Source organism: Piliocolobus tephrosceles, chromosome 4, assembly GCF_002776525.5.
Source record: "Piliocolobus tephrosceles isolate RC106 chromosome 4, ASM277652v3, whole genome shotgun sequence".
In the NCBI taxonomy this organism is placed as follows: Eukaryota; Metazoa; Chordata; class Mammalia; order Primates; family Cercopithecidae; genus Piliocolobus; species Piliocolobus tephrosceles.
Window position 1 is genome coordinate 56,737,528 of NC_045437.1, and position 27,610 is coordinate 56,765,137.

The 27,610-nt window shown below is 38.0% G+C and overlaps 1 protein-coding gene across 2 annotated transcripts in view; it reads right to left on the reverse strand.

The window, feature by feature from the left end:
* Positions 1-27,610, reverse strand: part of IPO11 (importin 11) — a 226,822-nt gene that overhangs the window by 158,253 nt on the left and 40,959 nt on the right. For both annotated transcript variants that reach the window (XM_026455698.1, XM_026455705.1), the window contains 5 exons: positions 26,397-26,600; positions 10,394-10,526; positions 7,337-7,395; positions 3,170-3,218; positions 889-959 (listed from right to left, as the gene is read on the reverse strand). In XM_026455698.1, the coding sequence (XP_026311483.1) occupies positions 889-959; positions 3,170-3,218; positions 7,337-7,395; positions 10,394-10,526; positions 26,397-26,600 (516 nt within the window). The remainder of the gene's footprint in view (positions 1-888; positions 960-3,169; positions 3,219-7,336; positions 7,396-10,393; positions 10,527-26,396; positions 26,601-27,610) is intronic.

A 27,610-nucleotide genomic window follows, 5' to 3' on the forward strand; every position in this document is an offset into this window, starting at 1 on the left:
CATACTGTATAGTCCTCTTTGACTAAGCACATCATCCTGTTTTACTTTGCTTTGTGATTTTTTAACAGAGAATCTGAGTCAATTTGATACTGTATCTTGGAAGATTAGGTGAACTTCTGTTGTTGAGGCTACTTGGAACAAGAGAAACGAAGACAACTGAAACTAAGGGTAATTACTACCTAAAACACAAAGATAAAAAATAGCTCATTTCTGCTCCTTTTCTCCCCTCCCAGGGAATATGCAACCCCTCCCCTATTATCGCATCTTTAATTAAAAAGGGAAATAGATTACAGATTTAGGTATTCCCACCTGTCTTCGAGTACCGATTTTACTGCTAGCAGTCCCCAAGCTAGGTCTTTCTAACTGCTGTAACCCAATTTTTACACTTCTCCCAATCCTTCAAGCCCAAAATTTCATAAAAATTAACGTTTTATAAAATGTAATTATGCACACTGCCTACCACAGCGCACCCCCTATAATTCCACTCAAAAGATGCTTAGTATGGATGAAGACAGTCTGATGGTCATTCTGAATATACTGACTTCCTGTCTGCTATATTTGTTCTGCTTCTAGCTGAACTGCACTGCTATCTTCTTTATCTCCACTTTCTCCAGTGGGTCAAAGAATAACGAGCTTTAGAGGAATCAAATACTCTAATATTAGAATTGATTTTTTATGTATCAAGGTGACTTACACTATGACATGTTATATAAATTTAATTATTATATGTATTCTAAAGTACATATAAAAGCAATTTTTAGCTTTCCTATAAGGAGTCAGAACATAGGTTTCCTTACACTAAAGTGAAAATGGTTATAAAAATATCATTTTCCCTTCTAAATTTGAATGTGTATTATATTTGAGAAAACAAGTTTTTTAAAAACTTACCACTTTAGTAAAAAGAATGATGGTCTTTTCCAGTCTATCTCTACACACATTATCTGTACCTATACTTCTACCTGTTAAAAATACATTTCAAATATTAGTAGAAGTTAATATTCTGTAAGTTCACAACCAAGACAACATCAAAACTTTCACAAAAATAATATTGCTGGTTTTATTTTTGCATATTATGCATTATGAATTCATTATTTAAAAAGCAATACCAAGATTTATACCGAATGACACAGTAGCCCTCTGTGCCACATTATACAAAATTAATCCTAATATATGAACTGAACTCATTTTTACAGTAAAAGAATAGTCGTTTTAGCAATGAATCACGGATAACATTTAAAAACTAAATGTCACAGCTGAAGTACAACACACATGTGTAAAATAAAGCACTCAAGGAGTAACATACTCATTATCATTTTTCCTGTATCTTCTGACAAATTGATTCTGATAATTTCCCTGGTGTGATTTTTTTTTGTACATTCAGAACAATGTCCACCAGCTCATCAGCTACTCTGCTCTCTAATAATACTCTTCATATTCTGTTTGTTCATTTGTCTTATTCTCTCTTGGAAGGGTTTGTATTCTTCCTTCTGCCACGCCCACAAGGATGGCAGAGAAAAATGACTTTTTAGAAAACGTAACTTACACAATATGAACATTCCTGCATGCATATCTTTGCATGCATAGTACCCAGAACAGTGTCTGCCAAAAGGCTCAATAATGTTTTACTAAATTGAAACTGACTAACATAAAACAATCAGTAGCTCCTTAAAAGAGAGGAGACTAAGATATCTTCTCAGGATAGCAAATCCCCAAACACACACACACACACAATTTGTGCGTGCACACATGTGTATGTCCAAATAAAGGTGCTTACAATCACATGGAAGAAGAAGATAACAAACAGACCACCAGTAAAATACAACACAAATATAAATGCTATAGTCTCTCACATGGGATAGTGAATAATAAAGGATACTAAAGATAAGCCACTGGAGGTTAATGAACAAGGGATTTACAAAATGAAACTGCCAGTTAAGGAAATTTATATCACAGTGATATGCAGCAAATACTGAAAGCAAAAGAGTCTATAAGAAGTCTAAACAGGATTTAGCATATAGTCTATAGGTAATATTTGTTATACATATGACTGTTGTGAACATCTGCCTGGAAAGGGGTAGCTGCAGAAGAAATATAGAAACGGGAACGAACACAAAATAGATTTTTTTTTTTTCTTGAGACGGCGTTTGTTCTGTCACCCAGTTTGAAGTGTAGTGGTGAGATCACTGCTCACTACAGCCTCAACCTCCCAGGTTCAATCAATCCTTCTTGAGTAGCTGGGACTTCAGGCACACACCACCATGCCTGGCTAACTTTCTAATATTTTTTGTAGAGACAGGGTTTCGTCATGCTGCCCAGGCTGGTCTCCAACTCCTGGGCTCAAGCGATCCATTCGCCTCGGCATCCCAAAGTGCTGGGGTTACAGGCGTGAGTCACCACGCCTGGCCTCAGGGAAATCTTTTTTTAAAAATCTATTTTGGTCAGGCAAGGTGGCTCACACCTGTAATTCCAACACTTTGGGAGATGAAGGTGGGCGGATCGCTTTAGCCCAGGAGTTTGAGACCAGCCTGGCAACAAGGCAAATTCCTCTACACTCATTACCAGTACAGTAGTCTCCTCTTAGTTTTGCCCTCCCCAGTATCAGGTGCCTGCAGTCAATCACAATCCAAAAATATTAAATAGAAAATTCCAGAAATAAACCATTCTTAAGTTTCCAATTGTGCAGCATTCTGAGTATGGTGATAAATCTCAAGTTGGCCCACTCTGTCCTGCCCCAGACGAGAATCTTCCCTTTGTCCAGCAAACCCCGGCTATATACACTACCCGCCTGTTAATCACTTAGTAGTCACTTTGGATATTAGCTCGAAAAAGCATAGTACACATAGGGTTTGGTACTATCTGTGGTTTCAGGCATCCGCTGTAGGTCTTGGTTTGTAGTCCAAGGAGGGAATTCTGTATAAGAGACAAAGGAGGCTAAGCTTCTAACTCAACTTCAGAAAGTTGATACAAAATACTCATTTTAGCTACATATAGGATCTCTGCAGCTATCAAGTGCTCACTCAGGGGGGCAATTTGACAAGAGACACTTTCTCCAGATTTACAGTGCACACCAGAAGCTATTAACGAATAAGTATCTATTAATCCCTCATTACTCCTAGCTATTAATGAATAAAAATTCTACAGTAAAAAGGACTGCAATGGAAGTACTTACTGCATTCCAGAAACTGTTTTAGACGTTCAAATATTCCATGTAAAAAACCCTAGAAAAGAGTATTATTTGAAATATCTCAATTTACTGTTATAAACATTTACCTTGTACCCTTTTCAGGGATACTAAAACAAATCTATTACATCACTTTAAAAAGTTAGCTGAAGAAAAAGAAGTTAAAATTAGTTAAGCAAAAAACAATCCACTATTATAAACAAGGAAATAACTATAGTATTTCACCTCTTCAATATCTCCTTTAGTTACATAAATCACTTTGCAACAAATAAAAAATTACTTTCTAAGCATCCTGTTTCACTAAACACTCTCTATTCTCCTTACTTTGCTTTAATTTTTCTTCACAGGCTTTAAATCCCTTGAAATACTGCATTTGTCCATTTATTATGTGGCTCCTTACATTAGAATATAAGCTCTTTGAGAGCCAGAACTATGCTCTGTTTACTGCTTTATCCCAGAATCCTGGAACATTGTTTGGCAATAATTAAGTATTCAAAAAATGAATATATGGTACCAATTATTTACACCACAGTTCTTAACTCCAAGTATATGCCACATTGGTCCTCAGATACTAGTATTAGATAGGCATCAACATATACTGGCTAGGTCTAATGGACCATTATTTTTGAAAACATATTCTAAGATATGTTTTGAATAATTAACAGGAATAAAAAGAAATAGTGAAAAAAATTAAAATTTTTAACAAGAATTTAAACATAGAAGACATCTTTGTATCAATAAATGTTGGCATATAAACATCATAAAAGATGTCACACACTCTATTAGCAAATGAAGTGATCTCGTTTTGTCATGAAATACTGGATGATGGTGGCTTTCCTGGAAAATAATTAACTCTAGAATGCTACAATTCCTCTCTATCCTCAGAAATATATTGTTCATTCATCAATTCTTGAGTTTGAGAAAATTCAACTAGGATACCATTATCTGAAGACTTATGTCTGAGATTTTACTTAGACAATCAATTTCATTGTTAATATTAGAGTCGAGAGTACTGCTCTCAGACTCTGAATACCCGTCCACTGACTCATCAAAAACTAGTAAACCTTTTCCTCCGTCAATTTCCTTCCCTCTCTGTCATTTCAGGTAGAAAACGTAAAATTCTGAATTCTCAACTATATTAAATAAAAGCTAAAAGCAGAGTAAAATCAATGTTTCCAATCTACCTTTATACTTTCCAGAAATGGGACGCAATACAATTAATACAATTTAATTGTGTTAAATTAATTTAATTGGCAATACAATTAAAAGAAGAAGAAAACTTCAGGATGACAACTTCACTACTGCATCATCTTCCATTTTCATACTATTTCTGTCTTTTTAAAGCATAGTTGACAATAATTTATAATGAAAAAGTAATAACTTAACAATGAAACACCAAAAGGTTTCAATATAAAATAAGATCACTAAGAGATCCCATGTCTCTTAAATTTATAAAAGGGTCCAATAGTCCTATTCTCCAAAGAAAGTAGAAAATTATAAAGGCCACTGATTTTAAAAGCCATCCTATCAATGTGCCTGCCTTCAGAGCCCAGAATCTCACCAGTGTCATGTATCATTTCTTTAGCAACTTTTAAGCTCTCTGTTGTTTCTAAGATTTTTAGGCCAGGTGCAGTGGCTCACGCCTTTAATCCCAGCACTCTGGGAGGCCAAGGCGGGTGGATCACCTGAGGTCAGGAGTTCGAGGCCAGCCTGGCCAACATGGAGAAACCCTGCCTCTACTAAAAATACAAAAACTTAGCTGGGCATGGTGGTGCACCCCATAGTCCCATCTACTCAGGAGGCTGAGGCAGGAGAATCGCTTGACCTTGGGAGGCAGAGGTTGCAGTGAGCCAAGATCACGCCACTGCACTCCAGCCTGGGCAACAGAGTGAGACTGTCTCAAAAAAAAAAAAAAAGATTTTTATATTATTTGAAACATTGTCCTTAATTTGTTAAGATTTTATCCTCTAATTGATTGATATACCTTAATTATTAAATGCTATACTAAGGCATTTATAACTGAGTAAAGGTTGACATATGATTTATGCAAACAGAAGACTCTTAAGGCAAAGCCAAAGCTCACAAAATATCAATGATAGCCCAAGTAAACCACTATTTCAACTCATAGGAATATAAATCAAATCAATTCATTTTCACTTAAAAAAAGATAAACATAATATTCTAGTTAATATGAGAGTAATATTGCATATAATTCCTGAGGCTTTTGACATATTGCTTCTAACATAAAGGATTTATTAATTAAACAAATAACTATTGAGAATTTACTATATGAAAAAGACTGTTCCAAGCTCCGAGTCAGAGTGAATAAAACAAAACCCCTGCCTTCATGGAATTTATACATTCTAGTGAGGGAATTGAAAGGGAGTTGTCAAGTTGGTTTCTCGAAAATCTTTTTTGGTAGTATGGCAATTAAAGTGTATCTGGATTTAAACTGAGGCTTGATATCTTTCAGAAATTTGGTAATATGTATCAATACTGTGGAGGTGCATATGCTTAACCCAACACTTTCAATTCTAGGAATTTATCCTAAAGAGATTAGAAAACCACATAACAGTTACCTAAATGTTCACTCCATATCTTTTATCAAAAATGAGAAACTGAGAACCTGTATGTCCATCAACAGATAATTGTGTAAGTACATTATAAGAATCCTATATTAATATCTCTTTTGTTAAAAATTAGTCTACTGACACTAATCATATGAATGTACCATACAATTATTTTTAAAATAACATGTAACAACAATACAACTGACAAGGGAAAATTATCTATAATATGCTTAGTTTGTTTTTAAAATGAAAGTAAGGAAACAACAAGTAAATATTATCCCATTTGTATCAAATTGAGTGAGAAGGTCTATCCAGAATAATATGCATAAAATGTCTTCAAGGATATTTATAAACTTCAGCAGTATCTCTGAAGAGTAAGATTATAAGCGATTTTTTAGTTTCTTTTTCTGAAATTTTTAACTTAAAAAAAAAAGCATGTCAATTTTCATAAAATGAAATAACCATCATATTATGATGATGTATATTAATTGGTTTTAAACTCTTTCAACAATAGAACAATTACCTCAATCAAATCTCATCAATATACAAAAAATTCTATTTTTTTAATGGCACTGGTCAAATCTAGTAGGGGAGACCTAAAGACCCAATTAGATTTATTTTTTCCTCAACTCCTGAGCAACCCCCAAAGCAACTTACAAAAAGCAATGTTTTACCTGAGCTAAACTTACTGTGAATACTAACACAGATCTAAGTATAATAAAATGCCACTTCATCTATTAAAAAAAAAAAAAAAATGCAACTAGGCCAAGCACAGCCACGCCTGTAATCCTAGCACTTTGGGAGGCCAAAGAGGGCGGATCACTTGAGGCCAGGAGTTCGAGACCAGCCTGGCAGAAATGGTGAAATCCTGTCTCTACCACAAATACAAAAATTAGCTGGGCGTGGTGGCACATGCCTGTAATCCCAGCGACTTGGGAGGCTGAGGCAGGAGAACTGCTTAAACCCAAGAGGCAGAGGCTGCAGAGACCCAAGATTGCGCCACTGCACTCCAGTTTGGGTGACAGAGCGAAATTCTCTCTCTCAAAAAAAAAAAAGGTAACTATATATTTTTGCATAGAAAAAAGAAGATGGATCGATAGACAATGAATATACATCACAACTTATGATCAATTTATTGACAAGGTTTTTCTCTCATATATTTTTTAATTGATTGCAAAGAGCATGTATTAATGTTATGATCAGACAGAAAAAAACAAATTTATTTTAAATACACAAAAACAAAGGAAAATATTAAGTATATAAATAACTATCTACAATGTGCCTGGTAATGTTATAATGGCATTCAAATTCACAGGAGTTCATTTTAATTTAAACTCAAATTAACACTCTCAATGTACCATGGTATCCTTGAGAAATATCCCGGGCCTATTTCTTCTCCTTCACACAACAGCCACTTTGATGTAGTGAAAACAGACCAGACATCTAAAAGTCAGAATGGTAAAAAACTAGATGGTCACTTAATAAAAACTCTTCTAATTGAACGCCAAATAAAAAGAGCACTCTTCCAAACATTCAGGAAAATACCACTTTCCCAAAGTCACGGCAAATTTCTTTGATCACTTACCATCACCTCCATATTCTTATGAGGTTCCACAAATCCATTAACAGTTAACTTACGCAGCACTGAAAAGCAAAAGCAAGCTTTACTTGAATCGTATTTTATCCTACGAAAAGTACAATCACAACAAAGATTCAGAATCACAAAACGTAATCAAGCTTGGAGGTTAATCTGGGTTAGAAAGTTAACTCCTGGTTATCTGGTTGGGAAATTAGTGGGAAAAATGGAACTAAAGTCTAGTTCTTCTGACTCACAAATGCAGTGTTCTTCTGACTTATTGTTACTACTCATGTTTCTAAAACTGGATTCCAAAATTTAGTGTAATTTATATAATTGTTAGTACTTCTTACCTGCAATAACTGAAATTGGAAAAGTTATTTCTGTTTCACAAACTTTAAGCTATGACTCAACGGTAACCAAAAAACTTCATTCAGTTTTAGGCTATATTAATGGAAATAGTTATCTCCTAAAAAGGATATAAAAATTAAACCCTATTTCCAAATTTGGAATCAACTACACTGCTCAACTGTGACATTTCATGAGTAACATGACAAACTAATGTACACAGAGAGATAAGCAGGAAATAGATTTGAAGGCAGAGCTAGATTTAAATCCTTGCTCCATTGTCTACAGCTGTAATACTACTTTGGGCAACATTTCTAGATCTCAGTTTCCTCATCTGTAAAATGTGGTTAACAAATCTTACTTCATAGGGTTATTGATGGATTCCACGGTATATGTAAAATATAGCAATTATTTAGCAACAATAAGGATGGTGACAGTGTAAGAGACAAAATTAAAAGTTCAGTAAATAAGCACTGCTATTACAATATTAAAAAATTATACCTTAAATAGTGTTTATGAGGTCTACAGGCAATGGATTAAATTTAGGTTTAGAATGTAGCTGTCTACTAGACCTTCAGTTTGTAAGTTGAAAGCAATGTATGAAAATTAGGTTTAGAATGTAGCTGTTTATAAGACCTTCAGTTTGAAATCATCAATTATATGCAACTCAGAAGTTGCTGCATCGTAACGATGCAGTAACTTTTCCTCATTTTCATAAGGAGAAAACAGAATTCAAATTGAGTCCCTTATTCTGGATATGCTTTCTCACCATAAGACCTTGAGCCGTAATACCTGAGAGGATCCTTTCCTTCTCCCTTCATCACCTAGTTAACTTCCACTTATCCTTTAAGATTATGGCTCAAAGATCACTTTCTCAGGGAAATTTTTTCTGATCATATTATCAGTTATCATAATATCATAAGGCCTCTGTCACAGGTGTCACTTTAAATATATTTGTGGGATCATTTTATTAAGTCTGTCTCCCCAGTGCCAAGCACCCAGAGATTTGTCAAATGAAATAATGAATGCATCCATGTCTAAAAGATACTAAATGCACTAAGTGTAAATTCAGATAGAGATTACACAAAACAAAAATTCTAGTCTGGAGTATTTCTTCATTTCAGGACAGAGACACATAGTTACAGAACAAAATTTTCCAGGGCAGAATGTCTCTAAGAAGTTAATGTGAGTCTAAGAGCTTTAGATGGTGAGGTATTAAAAAAGCTTAAGGCAGGCAAAGATAGAGTAAAGCTACATATTTTTCGTCAGGAGTTAGGCTTTGAAATCAATAAAGTAAGAAAACCCTATAATCAAAAGAAATCTTGAAAATTTCCTAATCATTAAATATACTACTATACACACAGTTTTGTATACACAGCCTTATATCAGTTTCTCTGATTCTTTCTGAGTAACATTTCTCTCCAATGTATGTAATTTCTTCCTCAAGGATGTTGACAAAACCATCTCCACTCACTTTTATAACTACTTCTACAATGGATTTTATTTTTCAACAGTTCTTTTAAATCATTCAAACATTTCTTCACAGGTTTCACAAAATATGCTGACAGTTTGGGATTTGTGCATCCATTGTCTGGTGAAAGTAAGTGATGCATTAAGGCAATGCCAAGACCGATGGGATTCCAAGGTACCAGAATGAGTATGATAAAAGAACTTGTAAGTAAAACTAAAAAAGAATGCAAACTGAGTTAGAGTAAGAGAGAAACTGATGCTGTCTGAGATCAAACTAAGAAAAACAAACTAGGTCAGGCACAGTGCTCATCCCTGTAATCCCATCACTTTGGGAGGTCAAGGCAGGAGGATCACTTGAAGCAGGAGTTCAAGACCAGAAAGACGTAAAAATCAGCCCGGTGGAGTGGCATGTGCCTGTAGTCCCAGTTACTCAGGAAGCTGCAGTGGGAGGATCACTTGAGCCCAGGAGTTCAAGGTTGCAGTGAGCTATGATTATGCCACTGCACTTCAACCTAGGAGCAAGACCCTGTCTGTTCCCCCCCCCAAAAAAAAAAAAAAAACAACTAACAGAGTCTTAGCAACCAGAACAGAAAGAAGAAAGAGAGGAGGGACTAGAACAGTAAGAGGACGAGACAAATGAATATGTTTCAGAAAAAAAGGAACCTGGGAATACATTCATCAAGATAAACAGCTCAAGCAAAGTGAGATGGAGATTTATGCTAAGGGAATGCCTGCAAGCAACATACACCAAGATGAAGGTCAAGATGGCATCCCATCAAGCACCTTCTGAAATCCAAGTGAGTGTGAGGCACTAAGACGAAAGATGGAGCCTCGCCTTGCCAGGGAAAGGAGGGATGAAAGACAGTGCTCATTCCAGCCTGGAGAAAAAAATTTAGGAAAAGTTGGCATGACAATGGTAAGTGTAGGGGTCCAAAATGAGAAAAATAAAGTAGAAACAAAAACTAGAAGCATTTGAAAAAAATATATTCAGAGCCATGAGACCACAATAATGTGAATAATGTGAATCTAACTATCCACTTCAACTTACTATACATGCTTTCAAAAATTAGAAGGGGTAGAGGAAGAGCTACTGTCACAAAACTATAAATAAGCCCTTATCTTTCAGGGAGAAATTAATCTCTTATTTTTCCAGTGAAATTGGGAACAGAAAATCCATCTAAAGAAACTATTTGGTGACTGTTCTGAGGTATCTCATTTCAAAAATGAACATATCAAGTTTAATAGTACCTTTCAATGATAGCAGAGTTCGTTCTAGTGAACTCAGAATTACAGCTTCATTGCCAGACGAAACTTGTTGCAGGAATGTGTCTGTGTGGTGATTCCACAGAGAGCAGGCAAAATTATAAATTCCAGAAGCTAACTGCAAAAAAAGGCAACAAATTTATTCATAGTGTATTATAGATTTCAGTAATACATTAGAACTACAAAGTAATATATTTTAGTTTTACAACTAAGCACACATTTTCTGAGAGATCTGAAATAGTCAAAGAGTGTTTGTGGCAATGTTTCATACTTTTTTAGCCACAAAGCACAGTAACACATACAGTTTACACTGGCTGCTAAACACACACAGACACACCCCTAAAAGACTAGTTTCTTAAAACAATATTAATACCTCATCAAATCCTGCATTGCAGCCTTATATATTCTATTTTTATTCTTTTTATCCCCACTAATAGGTTGCAACCTCAGTTTAAAACAATGATTTATGGACTGTCACTGAGTATGTCAGATAAATCAATATATGAAGATATACAAAGGAGAAAGCCTTCCGTGTTCTGCCAGTTCTACCCATACGGCTTTTGCACATTTAATGCCAGGAACATACCAACCACATGGTTTCTCAGTTGCTTTACTAAAGTGTACTGATATTTTAAAACCTGACCCTCACATTAAGAATGTTCTGCCTCACACTTTGAGGCAGAACATCTTCCAGTGATATCTTCGATTTTTTCCAGGAGTTCTCAGAGCAATCCAGCTGAGTCTACATGGCTATTTACTTTAAATTAAAATTAGATAAAGGTATTTACGACTAGTTATCATCAGCATACTTCAGAATACTTTTTCTTACTCAAGACATAAGCATCTCCTGTTGACTAATTAAATGCTATTTATAGAACAGGCATCAGAAACCAGAGCTGCAATCCTGTTAAAACCATGTTTTTATGAAAAAATCAAATTCCATTTACGTTAGTTTAATTAAGTATTTTTAATGGTCTGTGCCATTAAAACAGCTTCACAGTATCCCCCGGAGCATCTGTGCATGTATCCACACAGAACACACAAGCTTAGCAAAGGCTTGAACCTCAGCTAATCTGAGTCTTGGCAAAACATCCTGTGATCCTCCCAGAACACAAGAGGATAGAAGGCTTGTAAGAAACTTACAAGACCATCTACTACTCGCCTCTTTATCTCCTCCTTTAGGCTATCATGAGACAGTTTCTCACCACCTCTCAGGTTCTGAAGAGGTATAAGGCTTTCTGTCCTACTCCCCTTAAAATATACTGCAGAATATAAAACTACTGAGCTATACAGTCTAGAACTGGCTTCTCAGCAATTAGGCATCCCACGAGTCACATCAGAGTCATCCATCTCCTATTGTTTCTGTGTCATTCTTTCTGGTGTATGAGACAAGGCCCACAGGAAGCTTGCACCTGTAGGTGCTTCCCTTCTCTATCCAAATTAAATAATGAGCTGCCTGAATCTAAAAGTGGTTCACTGTCTCTTTACAAACTAAATCAGTCAGGGATGCCTTAGCCCTTCCTCGTCTTGTGTGTATACTTCACAACAGGTACAATGACTACTTATTAAGCTACTTTAGCATATTCTCAAGTATGTATGCAGTATTTCAAAGAGTAAAATCAAACTGCTGAATCCTAATGTTTCATCACAGCCAAAATACTTTAGTGATCATTCTCTCAATAGTGTTATAATACAAACCGCTGTATCATAAAAAGAATTTGAAAGTGACGTTTTCCCATGAAGTAATAATGTAGTAGAGAAGCAAACATTCACTCTGATAGAAGGGAAATAATATTTAAAAAGTGGGAAAAAAGCTTTATTTCAACAAACTTGCATGCTTTACTTATAACTTCAGTAAACCATAAAATGAATTTGTATTTTTCTTAGTAAGTCCTTTCAGAAAATAAAAAACTGAAATATATATCCAGAATTGAAAAAAATCTATCGTCCTAAATTTTATTATACTTACTGTGTAATATACAACATCCTAAACTTTCCCAACACATACATCATTAAAATATTTTGTCAGCCAGAAGAAAGTGAAAGAATACAAACAGAAGGATTTAGAGGTAGAAAGGGTAAGAATTCTACAAAACACCTAAAATTAAATTTTAAACTAATGTAAAATTTCTTACTGTAGCAAATATTTCAACTTCCCAAAAATGAAATCTATAGCCTTGGCTATAATTTGTAGATCTGTTTTGTACTGTGTCTTTTTGTAACAAAACAAAAACTCAAAGGGTGCCATACCCAAATTTCAAGTAAGACCAAAAAACTATTATGCTTTAAACTGATATCTTGCTTACCACAAAATGACATTTTGAATAATTTTTAGCCTTTCTTTGCATCTCCTTAAAACTACCAGTTAACATTAACTTCTGTGTATAGATATTAAAATTGTTTAAGAGGACTTTATATTGAAATTTTTTGTGTCAGTATTATCTGAAGTCACTTGAACTCATTTAGAAGGTATGCTCAGAGCAGGCGCGATGCCTCAGGCCTGTAATCTCAGTGCTTTGGGAGGCTGAGGCAAGTGATCACTTGGTGTCAGAAGACTAGCCTGTGCAACATGGCGAAACACGGTCTCTACAAAAAATAAAAAAAAATTAACCTGGCGTGGTGGGGTGCACCTGTACTTCCAGCTACTTGAGGGGCTGCGGTAGGAGGATGCCAGGATGCCTTGAGTCCAGGAAGGGAGGCTGCAGTGAGCCGAGACCACACCACTGCACTCCAATCTGGGTGACAAAGTGAGACCCTGTCTCAAAAAAAAACACAAAACAACAACAAAAAATAACCAGCTGGGCACAGTGGCTCATACCTGTAATCCCAGCACTTTGGGAGGCCACGGCAGGTGGATCACGAGGTCAAAAGACTGAGACCATCCTGGCCAACATGGTGAAACCCGACTCTACTAAGAATACAAAAATTAGTTGGGCGTGGTGGTGCACACCTGTAGTCCCAGCTACTCGGGAGGATGAGGCAGGAGAATCCGGAAGGCATAAGTTGCAGCGAGCAGAGATATCGCCACTGCACTCTAGCCTGGCGACAGGGCAGGCTCCATTTCAAAAAAAAAAAAAAACCCATATAGGCCAGGTGCAGTGGCTCACGCCTGTAATTCCAACACTTTGGGAGCCAAGACGGGTGGATCACGTGAGGTCAGGAGTTCAAGACCAGCCTGGCCAACATAGCGAAACCCCATCTCTATTACAAATACAAAAATTAGCTGGGCATGGTGGCACATGCCTATAATCGCCTATAATCCCAGCTACTCAGGAAGCTGAGGCAGGAGAAATGCTTGAACCCAGGAGTTGGAGACTGCAGTGAGCTGAGATCACACTATTGCTCTCTAGTCTGCGTAACAGAGACTCCATCATTAAATAAATAAATAAATACAGCATTTACAGAATAAGACATTTATTAAACCTTACTATGCACTAGGCAGTACTCTCAGCACTTTACCTATGTTAACTTATTTAATCATCACAATCTAAAAGTAGATATTATTTACTCTCCTTTTACAATAAGAAAATTAAGTGAGGTATAAAAAATTAACTTGCCCAAGAATAAAGAACACAGTAAGAGGAAGAGACAGGATTTGAATCCAAGGAAGGTGCTCACAACCTGCATTATTACCTTCTATGCTCTAATGTCTCCTAATACAATAACTAACAATTAACTGCATTGTATAAAAGAGATAAGCATTTTTGGTATAATTAAGTTCCGTTTAAACTTTTTTTTTTGAGACAGAGTCTCACTCTGTTGCCCAGGCTAGAGTGCAGTGGTGTGAGCACAGCTCGCTGCAGCCTCAATCTCCTGGGCTCAAGCAATTCCCTCACCTCAGCCTCCCAAGTAGCTGGGACTACAGGGTTGCACCACACCAGGTTAATTTATATATTTATTTTTACTTTTTGTAGGATGGGGTCTCACTATATTGCCCAGCCTGGTCTCAAACTCCTGAGCTCAAATGATCCTCCTGCCTCAGCCTCCCAAAGTGTTGGGATTACAGGCATAAGCCACCATGCTTGGCCCTGTTTAAACCTTTTGATATCAAAATATAAAGTACACCCTGGGCATAGTATCTGACAAAAGTACACCCTGGGCATGGTATCTGACAACTGCAATCCCAGCACTTTGGGAGGCTAAGGCAAAAGGACCACTTGAGGTCAGGAGTTGAAGAACCACCTAGGCAACAAAGTGAGACCCTGTTTCTACAAAATGTTTCTTAACAGATTAGCTGGACATGGTGGTGCATGACTGTAATCTCAGCTACTTGCAAGGCTGAGGTGAGAGGATCATTTGAATCCAGGAGTTCGGGGCTGCAGTGAGCCACGATCACAACACAGCACTCCAGTCAGGACAAAAGCGAGGCACTGTCTCTAAACATAACTTGAATGTTTTTCTTGTATATACACATATATTCATATACATATAAGTAACATACGTGTGTAAATTAGAACTAGTCCCATTCACTAGCCATAACAGCCATAGACCTTTTATCTAATTCTCAATACCTTCCACTACCGCTACATGCCAGACTCGCTGGAAAAAAAAAAAAGGATGGTAACAGTAATTATTCCCTAGTTCCTCAATTAAAAGTAAGATTAAGCTTGGGGGAAAAAAAAAAGTCAGCCAAATAAAACATGGCACAGACTCAAGAAGCAAAACATTAAGGGAGAATTTGCCACCCTACATAACCAGCATATTTTGAAATTGTGTCAGATTTTTTAAAAGTATTTTGTATTGGCCGGGCACAGTGGCTCATGCCTGTAATACCAGCTACTCAGGAGGCCGAGACAGGAGGATTGCTTGAGCCCAGGAGTTCAAGGTTGCAGTGAGCTATGAGTGTACCATTGAACTCTAGTTTGGGAGACAAAACCCTGTCTATAAAAAATAAAAACAGTATTTTTTAATAATGGTAGCAAAGGGGCAAAGCTGTTTTATTTTTTTCAGGCCTGACTTCTGTTACCAGAATAATATCTCTTTGCAGAATTCTACCACTTGCATACACACAATGCAAATCACAGTAGACATATTAAACATAAAATCTTCCCCACTCAGCTACAAAACAAAGAACAAAAAATACCATCTCTGAATACTACACCAAAGGTTCTTACTGTCACAAGATTGAATAAAAGGAAGTATTTAATCATGGTGGAATCAAAGTCATTAAAATAAAATTCTATTCTGTTCCATAAAATTATCTCCTTTTTTATTTATCATTTGACTCTAAAAATACGTGTTAGAAAGTTCAGTAATTCAGGTAGTCAAAGATTCCACTCTATTTCACCTTAAGCAACTTTCAATGTTGAAATTTTCATTCCTACTTCTCACAAAAATAAATAAGATTTATAGATATTAGTGGCAAAGTTAGACCTTGATCTATTAATTCTTCCCTCTTTTTGTCCCTAGAAAGTAATACTTAATATGAGAGAACTACAGGCTAAAACATCTCAAATCTGAAAACCTGAAGTATTTGCTTCAAAATCCTTAACTTTGAGTGTCAGCACGATGCTCAAGAGAAATGATCACTGGAGTGTTTCAGTTTTCAGATTTTCACATTTGAGATGTTCAACGTAAGTATAATGCAAATATTACAAAATCTGAAAAAAATCTGAAACATTTCTGTTCCCAAGCATTGCAGATAAGAAGTACTTAACCTGTACTTTAAGGACTACAAATATGAAAAGCACATAAGACGCCTGGCACACAGCAGGTATTGCTAAATGAAGGCATGTAGTATTTGAGACAGAAATTAAAAAAAAAAAAAAAAACCAATAGTATGGAAATTTAAAAACAAAAACCTAACAGTTAAGGACATTAGGCATCTCTTAAAGTTCCAATTCAAGACTTTCTAGCTAGCCTACGAAAGGTCTATACACAAATGGCTGGAATGAAGAAGCAATAGCACTATCTTTCGACAAAGAGCCTCTCCTTGACCAAACTTTAGTTAGGCTTTTCTGAACCTTTGTCCTAACTAGGCTTCTACTTTCGGACTTCCAAAACGTCTGTTCTTTGCGTCACTCAATTTTAGCAAGAAATCTTGCTATGTTGGTTTAGCCAAAATCCCCTATCCCTGACATCTGATATTATCAATATCTAATCAGGTTGCTTTCAGCAAGAATCCTATTAGGTCAGTTTGGCCAAGAACCCCCTCTCATCCCTGATGATTCTTTTTAGTAATTTTCCATCTTCTCAACCCCCACAACCCTCCTGCAATCGCCCACCCTTTCCACCCCTGCTCCTTGGCAATAAATTCCCACTTTTCCTTGTATTCAGAGTTGAGCACAATTTCTCTCCCCTATCGCAAAACCCCACTACAGTAGCACCATCTGAATAAAGTCTGTTTTATCATCCTTTACAAGTGTTTGAAAAGTTTTTCTTTAACACTTTTCAGCCCTTTACCTTCAGTAAATGCAGGGAGAGATAAAGAAAGAAGAAACATCAGGAATAAAGAAGAAACCACAGGAAGCAACCATTGCCAACTAATATATTCACAAGCCCTGTATAACCTCCTATCTGCTCCAGAAAACACCAACTGATACATGCTTATAGAAGGCTCAGCTAGAAAAGAGTAAGTAATAAAGCAAACAAGTAGGAGAAATAAAAATATTTTTTTCTATATGTGATTCTAAAAACTGTGGAGGGGGAAAGGAATATTCAGTGAGACAATACGCAAATAAACTATTTAATGAAACATGTTAAGTACTAGTTCATGAAATACTTAACATTTTCTATTTCTAAACCAGAAGAAACAGTGCCACCTACTGACTGCTTAGTGGCTGTAACTGAGAAATCCAAAGCCTTGACTCCAAAGTATCAAAAGCTAAACATTACACACTAAGTATTTCAGCATTTCAAATATTCTTAAACTTTTTTAGCCTCCTAATTGTCTTCATAATTTTCCCTTAAGAAATGTTAGCACCAAAAAAGTTCTACATCAAAGTTCATGTATTAAATAATTCATCACTAATACTGGGACAAAAAATATTACCCATGAGCTACCGATGCCAAACTCTGCTTACCCTGAACCTAATCAGCAACGTATATAATCAATAAATGTAGAAGGTGGGACATCCTACAAGACAACTGATCTCGTTTTTTTTTTTTTTTAACGAGTCAGTGGCGTTTTTTAAGGGGGAGAGGGAGGAAATCAATACTACTCAAAATTAAAAGATTTGTAAAAGACATGTCAAATGCACCTCATTCATTTTTCTGGCTCAAGCCACTTGTAAAAATGTGTTTGAGAATAATCTAGAAAACCGGATAAAAGTATTAAATGATATTAAATCACTTTTTACTTCCTCAGGATGCTAAAAGTTAAATACTTAAAAAATAAATCTATCGGCCGGGCGCGGTGGCTCAAGCCTGTAATCCCAGCACTTTGGGAGGCCGAGACGGGCGGATCACGAGGTCAGGAGATCGAGACCATCCTGGCTAACACGGTGAAACCCCGTCTCTACTAAAAATACAAAAAACTAGCCGGGCGAGGTGGCGGGCGCCTGTAGTCCCAGCTACTCCGGAGGCTGAGGCAGGAGAATGGCGTAAACCCGGGAGGCGGAGCTTGCAGTGAGCTGAGATCTGGCCACTGCACTCCAGCTCCGGCGACAGAGCAAGACTCCGTCTCAAAAAAAAAAAAAAAAAAAAATAAATCTATCTTTTCATAGATAAATGTTGAAGAATTTAGTAAAAAAAAAAAAAAGAAATATTTAAATTCCTTTAAAACAGCTCAAAAAAAGTGAGAAAGCAAAAACAGCAAAATGTTGACTATTAGATCTAGGTAATAGTTATATGGTAGTTAATATTTTTCTTTACTTTTCCATGTTTTTAAAATTTATTTTCAATTTTAAAAACACCTGTATTCTTAATAACTAAAAAGGTTATTTTAGTAATAATTTCTTTTTTGTTAATAAGGCTTAAGTAGGCCAGGCACAGTGTTTCACGCCTGTAATCCCAGCACTTTGGGAGGCCGAGGATGGCAGATCACAAACTCAGGAGTTCGTGACCAGCCTGGCTAACATGGTGAAAACCCTGTTTCTACTAAAAATAAAGAAATCAGCTGGGCATGGTGGTGCGCACCTAGTAGTCCCAGCTACTTGGGAGGCTGAGGCAGAAGAATTGCCTGAACCCGAGAGGCAGAGGTTGCAGTGAGCCGAGATTGCACCACTGCACACTCCAGCCTGGGCAACAGAGCAAGACTCAGCCTCAAAAAAAAAAAAAAAAAAAAAAAAGGCTTAAGTATAAATTTGCTTCCACTTAACTATGACATAAATATATATATTAAATTACCAAAATGTATCAAGCCAGAAGTTTCGTAGGTACAAGATCTATCTCAAAAACAATTTCCAGCCAAACTGCTGATGTCTCTCAACTAATATTTATTTATTTATTTATTTATTTAGATGGATTTATTTATTGAGACGAATGGCACAATCTCGGCTCACTGCAACCTCCGCTTCCCAGGTTCAAACAATTCTCCTGCCTCAACCTCCCAAGTAGCTGGGATTACAGGTACCCGTCACCACACCCAGCTATTTTTTGTACTTTTAGTAGAGATGGGGTTTCACCATGTTGGCCAGGCTGGTCTCAAACCCCTGACCTCGTGATCTGCCTGCCTCGGCCTCCCAAAGTGCTGGGATTACAGGCGTGAGTAACCGCACCCAGCCTCAACTAATATTTATTTATTCACTGTCAATGAAGGACATTCCTAAAGACCTATAGTATTTGTTACTTACATGCTTTTTAAAGTAAAATCTAATTTTCATTTTGTTTTCAAACCTGCCAGTGATATAGCTCAGGCCCAGGAGGGACGCTGTGGCCCATCTTTCAGTTCCCTAAGTCTCTTATCCTGGCAACAGCCTTAAGCCTCTCTTCAGCCACTTAATGCCTACACACTGTTCTCATGTATCCAAAATATCAACTCAGTAAGCAGGAGGAACAAAAAAAAGTAAAACTACTCTCCTCCCTGGGTGGGCCCCTATCTTTCCACAGCTGTATCTCAGGCATCCCGTAAAGTGATTGCATAGAGTAAGAATCCAAATATTTGTCAGATAAATAGACGGATGGGTAAGGTATAAATCAGTACTGTTTCAAAAGCTACTTATAGATATTTGGAGGATAGTTTTGGAATTTTCATTCTTATTCCAGGCCCTTAACTAGGACTCAGACAAGAGGCTTTATGAATCAATACAGGAAGAATACGCACCATGCTATATTCAAAATCTCTTCTGTTCAGTGCACAGCTCTGTTCTTTTGAACCAAGTCTGTCACCTTGAGTCTCTCCTCCACTAAAGTAACTTTCCACCAAAAAGTTCTTTTTAACCTCGGTATTAATATAAGCTGAGACACACACATGCACAGGCTCAAATCCCCACACAGGTTCACAGCACAAATGACCCTTTAAGAGAGTCACTTTTTAAATAATGTACTTAAAAAGCCAATATAGGCCGGGCACAGTGGCTCATGCCTAAAATCCCAACACTTCGGAGGTCAAGCTGGGCAGATCATTTGAGGTCAGAAGTTTGAGACCAGCCTGGCCAACATGGCAAAACCCTGTCTCTACTAAAAGTACAAAAATTAGCCAGGCATAGCGGCATGCGCCTGTAATCCCAGCTATTCAGGAGGCTGAGGCAGGACAATCATTTAAACCTGGGAGGCAGAAGTTGCAGTGAGCTGAGATCGCACCACTGCATTCCAAACTGGGCGAAAGAGCAAGACTCAAACCTCAGGGGGGAAAAAAAGCCACTATAAAATTACACAGAGCAAGAGATAAGAAACAGAATCAACATGGCACTTAATGTACAATTAAAATCAACAAAACAAAAGTGAAAATAAGATCTATTAAACCTATTTGATGACTTGCTCACAAAGGCATTTATCTTTTAAATAAATTTTACGGCACTGTAAATATCTTAAAGGCTGGAGCTACATCATGTAAGTGGCGCCTTGGCATTCTCAAATTTAGCATTCATAATTTCAATTTATTTGGAAATTTCCCCTAAGAACCACATCATGAAGTCTTAAGTTTACAAGGAGTAAGTCTGCAAGTCTCTGCTATGAGGGTGAGTGATCTATCTTACACTAACCAACCCATCTCAAAGCAGCTATGCAGTTCTCCTTTGTTTAGAAAATATAATAATTCATCATGACGACTTTCTGAAGTATTGTAACTTGACTTTGCCTTGCCACACAGCATTCTTTTACCCTTATCATCCAAATAATTCAAGTGTTGTTGAGCAGGAACACTATTATTATTATGTTTTAGACACGTGGTCCAACTCTGTCTTATAGGCTAGCACAATCATATCTCACTACAGTCTCAAACTCCTAGGCTTAGGTAATCCTCCCGCCTCAGCCTCCCAAGCAACCAGGATGACGTACATACACCACTGCCTTATCTTTTAAATTTTTTTAGAGGTAGGATCTCACTATGTTGCCCAGACTGGTCTCAAACTCCTGGCCCCAGGGATCCTCCCACCTCAGCTTTCCAAAGTGCTGGGATTACAGGCATGAGTCACCATGCCCAGCCTAATAAGAACATTATTCATCATAAACCTTTCAGTTTTTAAAATTTAGCTAAGTTTTAGACATGACCATAATAACAATGCAATATAGTTTTGTTTTCTTCCACGCAGATTTTTTTTTTCCTGAGACAGAGTCTTGCTCTGTTGCCCAGGCTAGAGTGCAGTGGCATGATCTCGGCTCACTGCAACCTCCACCTCCTAGGTTGAAGCGATTCTCCTGCCTCAGGCTCCCAAGTAGCTGGAATTACAGGCACCTGGCTAATTTTTGTATTTTTGGTACAGACGGAGTTTCACCATGTTGGCCAGGCTGGTCTTGAACTCCTGACCTCGTGATCTGCCTGCCTCAGCCTCCTAAAGTTCCAGGATTACAGGCATGAGCCACTGCACCTGGCCCCATGTCAGATTTTAATAGCTTACTAAATGGGGGGTTGTGTTCTTCCACATGAACTGTCAAAGAGACTACTAATTCTGGCCGGGCGTGGTGGCTCAAGCCTGTAATCCCAGCACTTTGGGAGGCCAAGACGGGTGGATCACGAGGTCAGGAGATCAAGACCATCCTGCCTAACCCAGTGAAACTCTGTCTCTACTAAAAAATACAAAAAACTAGCTGGGTGAGGTGGCGGGTGCCTGTAGTCCCAGCTACTCGGGAGGCTGAGGCAGGAGAATGGCATAAACCTGGGAGGTGGAGCTTGCAATGAGCTGAGATCCGGCCACTGCACTCCAGCCTGGGGGACAGAGCGAGACTCCGTCTCAAAAAAAAAAAAAAGAGACTACTAATTCTGTCTTCTGTCTCCCACAATATTGTATATATCTCTTGTACACAGCAGGCATTCACAATAACTGTTGAGTGACTGTTAGACAGAAGTAAAAACTTAAGATTAATCCCTAATATCCAGGTCAGGCATGGTCATAGGCACCTGTGGTCCCAGCTAGTTCAGCGGCTGAGGTGGGAGGATTGCTTGAGCCTAGGAGGTCAAGGTTGTAGACACCTATGTTTGTGCCACTCGCTATGTAGCATATACTTTTGTGGGTTACACATCGTGATTTGGGGACATTATTAACATACTCACAACTTAATTACAATTGCTACCTGTACCTTAAATTTCCCTATTTTTAGAGACTTTGGATTTTAACTGCGGTTAATGTCCATTTTACTATACTCAGGTTTATACGTAAAGGCATACTGTTTTATAGAAAATGAATTCCTGGCCAGGCATAATGGTTCATGCCTGTAATCCCAGCATTTTGGGAGGCGGAGGTGGGTGGATCATCTGAGGTCAGGAGTTGGAGACCAGCCTGGCCAACATGGCGAAACCCCATCTCTACTAAAAATACAAAAATTAGCTGGGCATGGTGGCATGCTCCTGTAAACCCAGCTACTAGGGGGTCTGAACCTGGGAGGTGGAGGTTGCGGTGAGCCAAGATCGTGCCACTGCACTCCAGTCTGGGCAACAGAGCGAGACACTGTCTCAAAAAAACAGGAAACGAATTCCTGGCCGGGCACAGTGGCTCATGCCTGTAATCCCAGCACTTTGGGAGGCTGAGACAGATGGACCGCTTGAGGCTAGGAGTTTGAGGCCAACCTGGGCAACATGACAAAACTCTGTCTCTACTAAAAATACAAAAATTAGCTGGCCATGGTGGTGTATGTCTGTAATCCTAGCTACTCAGGAGGCTAAGGAACAAGAACTGCTTGAAGCTAGGAGGCAAAGGTTGTAGTGAGCCAAGACAGTGACCCTCTCTCTCTCTAAAAAAAAAAAGGATTCCTTTTGTGTCAAATCAAGCTCAATTTTGTTACTGCAAAACAATTTGCTCTCAACTGCTGATTTTGTAATTTGTCACCCCTCAAAAGAGCTTATTTTAACACAGAGGAGGAAGGGGTATAACAATTGTTGAGACACACTGAGCCACAGGTAGCCATTTTAAGTGTTCCCTGTGCACTACCCTTTGCTATAGCAACCAGCTCAACCATGAGCTTACTATTTTTTTTTTTTTCCTTTTGAGACAGTCTCTCTCTGTCGTCTAGGCTGGAGTGTAGTGCTGCAATCTCGGCTCACTGCAGCTTCCACCACCTGGGTTCAAGTGATTCTCCTGCCTCAGCCTCCTGCGTAGCTGGGATTACAGGCGTGCACCACCATGCCCGGCTAAGTTTTTTTATTTTTAGTAGAGACGGGGGTTTCACCATGTTGCCAGGCTGGTCTCGAACTCCCAACCTCAGGTGATGTGCCCGCCCCAGCCTCCTAAAGTGCTGGGATTACAGGCATGAGCCTGACCCTTACATTTTTTTATGTAGGAAACTAATTTGGTACTTGAGGACCATCTTGGCATCTCCCTTTATTATTAAAAGGAAGATTTTCCATGCTTCGGATTACCAAAATAACAGGCACAGCTGTATCAACTAGCAAAATTGCTTTTTATAGTAATGTCTTCCCATATATGCTACCTTCAATTAACTACACATCTTGTACCTCAACTGCATCAGACAGGATACCCTTCCCAGTCCCTACTATAGTCCCTATCTCCAGGTTCAGCTGCACCATTCCAAAATAAAAAAGTGCTAATCTGAATTTTTTCCAGGTATTTTTAGCTTTGACTAATCTCTCAAAAACCCTGCTTTTTGAAGTTTGGCACTATATCACTCTGAAATCCAGCAGGCATCTAAGAAGTCTCCTATTCTATTGTTCATTCACTTAACAGCTATTGAGCATCAATCATTATGTGTACTCTTTTAAACTATGCAGTAGGATGACAGGAATAAAAACTACAATGTAGTGAATCTGAGAAAAATAAGTCAACAATTACAATTCAGTACAATGTGATAACTACTATATTGAAAGCAACTACAAGATGCTAACTAAGCATATACTTCTTTCTATATGGAGAAGAACTAGTCTCATACTACCAAAAAAAAAAAAAAAAAACAAGCAAGAAGCTAACTCACACAAGCTATCCAGCTTAAGGCTATCTCTACAATCTGTGGAGATTGCCTCAACTAAATATAAACTGTACCTGTAAGGCAATGTATCAGGAGAGTAAATTTTGATAAAGTTGAAATAGGAATTAAAACTTCTATAGACTGGTAGCCTTTAACAACAGGTAACTGTAACCAAGAATCTTCTAGACAATTGATTTTGAGACTCTCCCTAACACAAAAGTAAGTCTTAGAAGTGCAGGGTTTGAGGTGAGGATAGAACAGAGGAAAAGGAAAAACAATTTCACAGAAAGACTTGAGTAAGTCAACTGTCCATTTACTTAGTCCTCGTTAGAAATCAAGCAAAAGTGAAAAGGATTTGAAAAGCAACCTTAAACTATCAAAAATAATTTCTCTTATACACAATATCCTCAGATGAACATAAGACTGGCCATTTAAACCCATTGAGTTAAAAATGAAAAGGACACAATGTGGTCTGACGTAAACTTTGGTGTATATAAAAATCCTATAGGGAGCTTGTTAAAAGTGCAAATCGTCAAGCCGTATCCTCAAAGTGAGGATTCCAAAGGTGTGGTTCAGAAACCTCTCAGTCTGTGTGTAACAGACTGAAAACGAATGTTTTTGGCATGGAAGACAGCTCAAGGTTATACACTGCTCTTCCCACCCTCTTCCCTAGTCCATTCTCAAAGAAGAGGCTCTACACTGTGAGTCCAAGACAAAATAAGAGTCCTCAGGAACAAAAAGTTGGCCAATTTTTTATGAAGGAATAAAGGCAACATAAAAAGACTAGGACAAGTATTTTCTTCTAGAACTCTCTTTACTTGGCTCCTTCCATTAGATCCCTTCTCTTCTACATGCTGCATGCTCTTCATTGATTCCTTTCCACATTATAGGACTAGGCTATCTCCTTCTTTAAGAAGGAAGCATCTCTGCCGGGCGCGGTGGCTCACGCCTATAATCCCAGCACTTTGGGAGGTCGAGGCGGGCGGATCACAAGGTCAGGAGATCGAGACCATCCTGGCTAACACGGCGAAAACCCCGTCTCTACTAAAAATACAAAAAAATTAGCCGGGTGAGGTGGCAGGCGCCTGTGGTCCCAGCTACTTGGGAGGCTGAGGCAGGAGAATGGCGTAAACCCGGGAGGCGGAGCTTGCAGTGAGCTGAGATCCGGCCACTGCACTCCAGCCTGGGTGACAGAGCAAGACTCTGCCTCACAAAAAAAAAAAAAAAAAGGAATGAAGCATCTCTCATCATGGACGGTGAAATAGAGACCAGCGCAAAAGTCAGAAGGAGGTCTGGGAAAAGCTGCTTAAGACCACATGCTAAATTCAGAAGTAAAAAGAACTCTGGAAGCTCCCAAGGAGAAGCCTGCTAATTTAGGGAAAAGCATGAGCAATATTTAAAGTACATTTAGAGGAGAAAAAGAAAGACAAAAGAAAAATCTTTCTACAAAACACTATGTCACCCTCTTCTTTTTTGGAGGGCAGTATGATTCAGAACCCACCTGAAATAGTTTCTTGAGCCCTATCATGTGACCATTTAATAAGACTTAAAATTATATACCTTTAATTTCTCTACAATTACAAAAGGTAACAAAGAACACTGTTAAAAATATTTCAAAGCATGGGTAACACAGTGAGACTTCATCTCTACAAAAAATAAAAAAACCATCTGGGCGTGGTAGCGTGTACCTGTAGTCCTAGCTACTCGTGAGGCTGAGGTAGGAGGATGGTTTGAGCCAAGGAGGTCAAGCCTGTAGTGAGCCATGATCATGCCACTGCACTACACCCTGGGTGACAGAACAAAACCCTGTCTCAAAACACACACACACACACAAAACCAAAAACAGAACAAAACCCTGTCTCAAAACACACACACACACACGAACCCAAAACCAAAAACAAAGGTGCAAAAAACCTGATAAATGGCTGTCACCCCATACTTATGCCAAACTCCTTCCTATATCTGTCCTACATCCTTCAATTACCCAGATGTATCAATTCTACTCCTAAATGGCAACTCTATGCCCACCTAATTGTTCTCTTTACCACAGCTTCATTTAAGAGATGTATCATCTCATCTGAAGTACTTCCTTTACCTCAAACTGATCTCCTTACCTTAAGACTGTATCCAACAACCAATCCTCCTCACTGGCAACTAAGTGATCTTTTTATTCATATCACTGCCCAGCAGTGATACGAGAAATGAGTGAAATGAGAAGTCTTGCCCTGTCGCCTAGGCTGGAGTGCAGTGACACAATCGCGGCTCATTGCAACCTCCACCTCCCGGGTTCAAGTGATCCTTCTGCCTCAGCCTCCCAAGTAGCCAGAACCACAGGCGCGTGCCACCACGCCTGGCTAATCTTTGTAGTTTTTAGTAGAGACAGGGTTTCACCATGTTGGCCAGGCTGATCTTGAACTCCTGACCTCGTGATCCACCCGCCTTGGCCTCCCAAAGTGCTGGAATTACAGGCGTGAGCCACCACACCCGGCCGCACAATTTTCATAAGCAAATTTAACTATGTGAAATCACTTACATCATAAAATAGTTTTCTATCAGCAGCAAGTCGTTTAGATGCCAGTGTCTTGGTAACATGATAGAAGGTAAGTAATGCTCTGTGCTGTCGAAGATCATCCTGGACTTTAACAGACTCTATAAGAGTGGGAATTAGTTCAGGCCACTGTCTGGGACAATCCAATCTAGCAACTTTTGCAATCAGCACTGCAATCTGAGTTGCAATCTAAAAGGAAAAAATGAGAAATAAACAAATGGAATCAAGGCAATAGATAAGGAATGCATTCTCAGTGAAAAATCACCTTGTTAATTACACATTTGATAAAAATGAACACAATTTCACTGAATGACTGCTTAAACAGTGGTTCTCAAAGTGTGGCCCATGGACCCCTGGTAGAGCTAGGACACTTTCTGGGACCTATGAGGTCCTCCTTTACCCAATTACCTGTCAGTGTGAAACAAAGTTTTCTTCATATAACGTCTATCATGTATCACAACAGAGTAAATGAAGAAGCAGATATGAAAATCTAGATGTCTTCCTTTAAATAGCCAGACCCTAAAAATGCATGCCAATGCCACCTTTCTCACTAAATTTTTATTGTTTGGGAAACAGCTACTATTGCTCATTTCCAAAACTGCTATGTTGACAAGTATAATTTTTTACACTAACATTTTTAAGTTTCTCAGTTTTAATTTATAACACAGTAAATATCAACAGATATAACTCTTTTAGGTCTTCCATTTTAGCAGTATAATGAGATCCTGTGACCACGAAGTTTAAGAATCCTGACCTAAAAGTAGAAAGAAACATCAAATATTGGGCATTTAAATAATATTTCTACACACCATTGTTTCCCAAATGCTAGCTGAAAGAACAATTAGGCAGTTGTTCATCGTTCAGTAACACAAACCCCTCCCTAATCACCTCCTGCCCCATTAAAGGTAACTCTGTTTTTCTCCATTATCCTTTAGCTCCTTTGTCAAGAAAGAGCAAAGAAGTGAGATCATTTAAACAGGTCAAAATAAAATTGTATTGGAAATATTGCCAAATACAATTGTGCTTTAATAGCTCAATTTAAAAAAGCAAGCATAATCAAGTATTATCTCGAAAAAACTTAAGAATTATTGTACCTACAAGCAAAACTTATTTTATTCTTAGAAGAAAAACCTCAATATATAACAAAAAGATAAAACTGTACATAATTTACTATCTAGCTGCCACAGAATAGTAGGAAT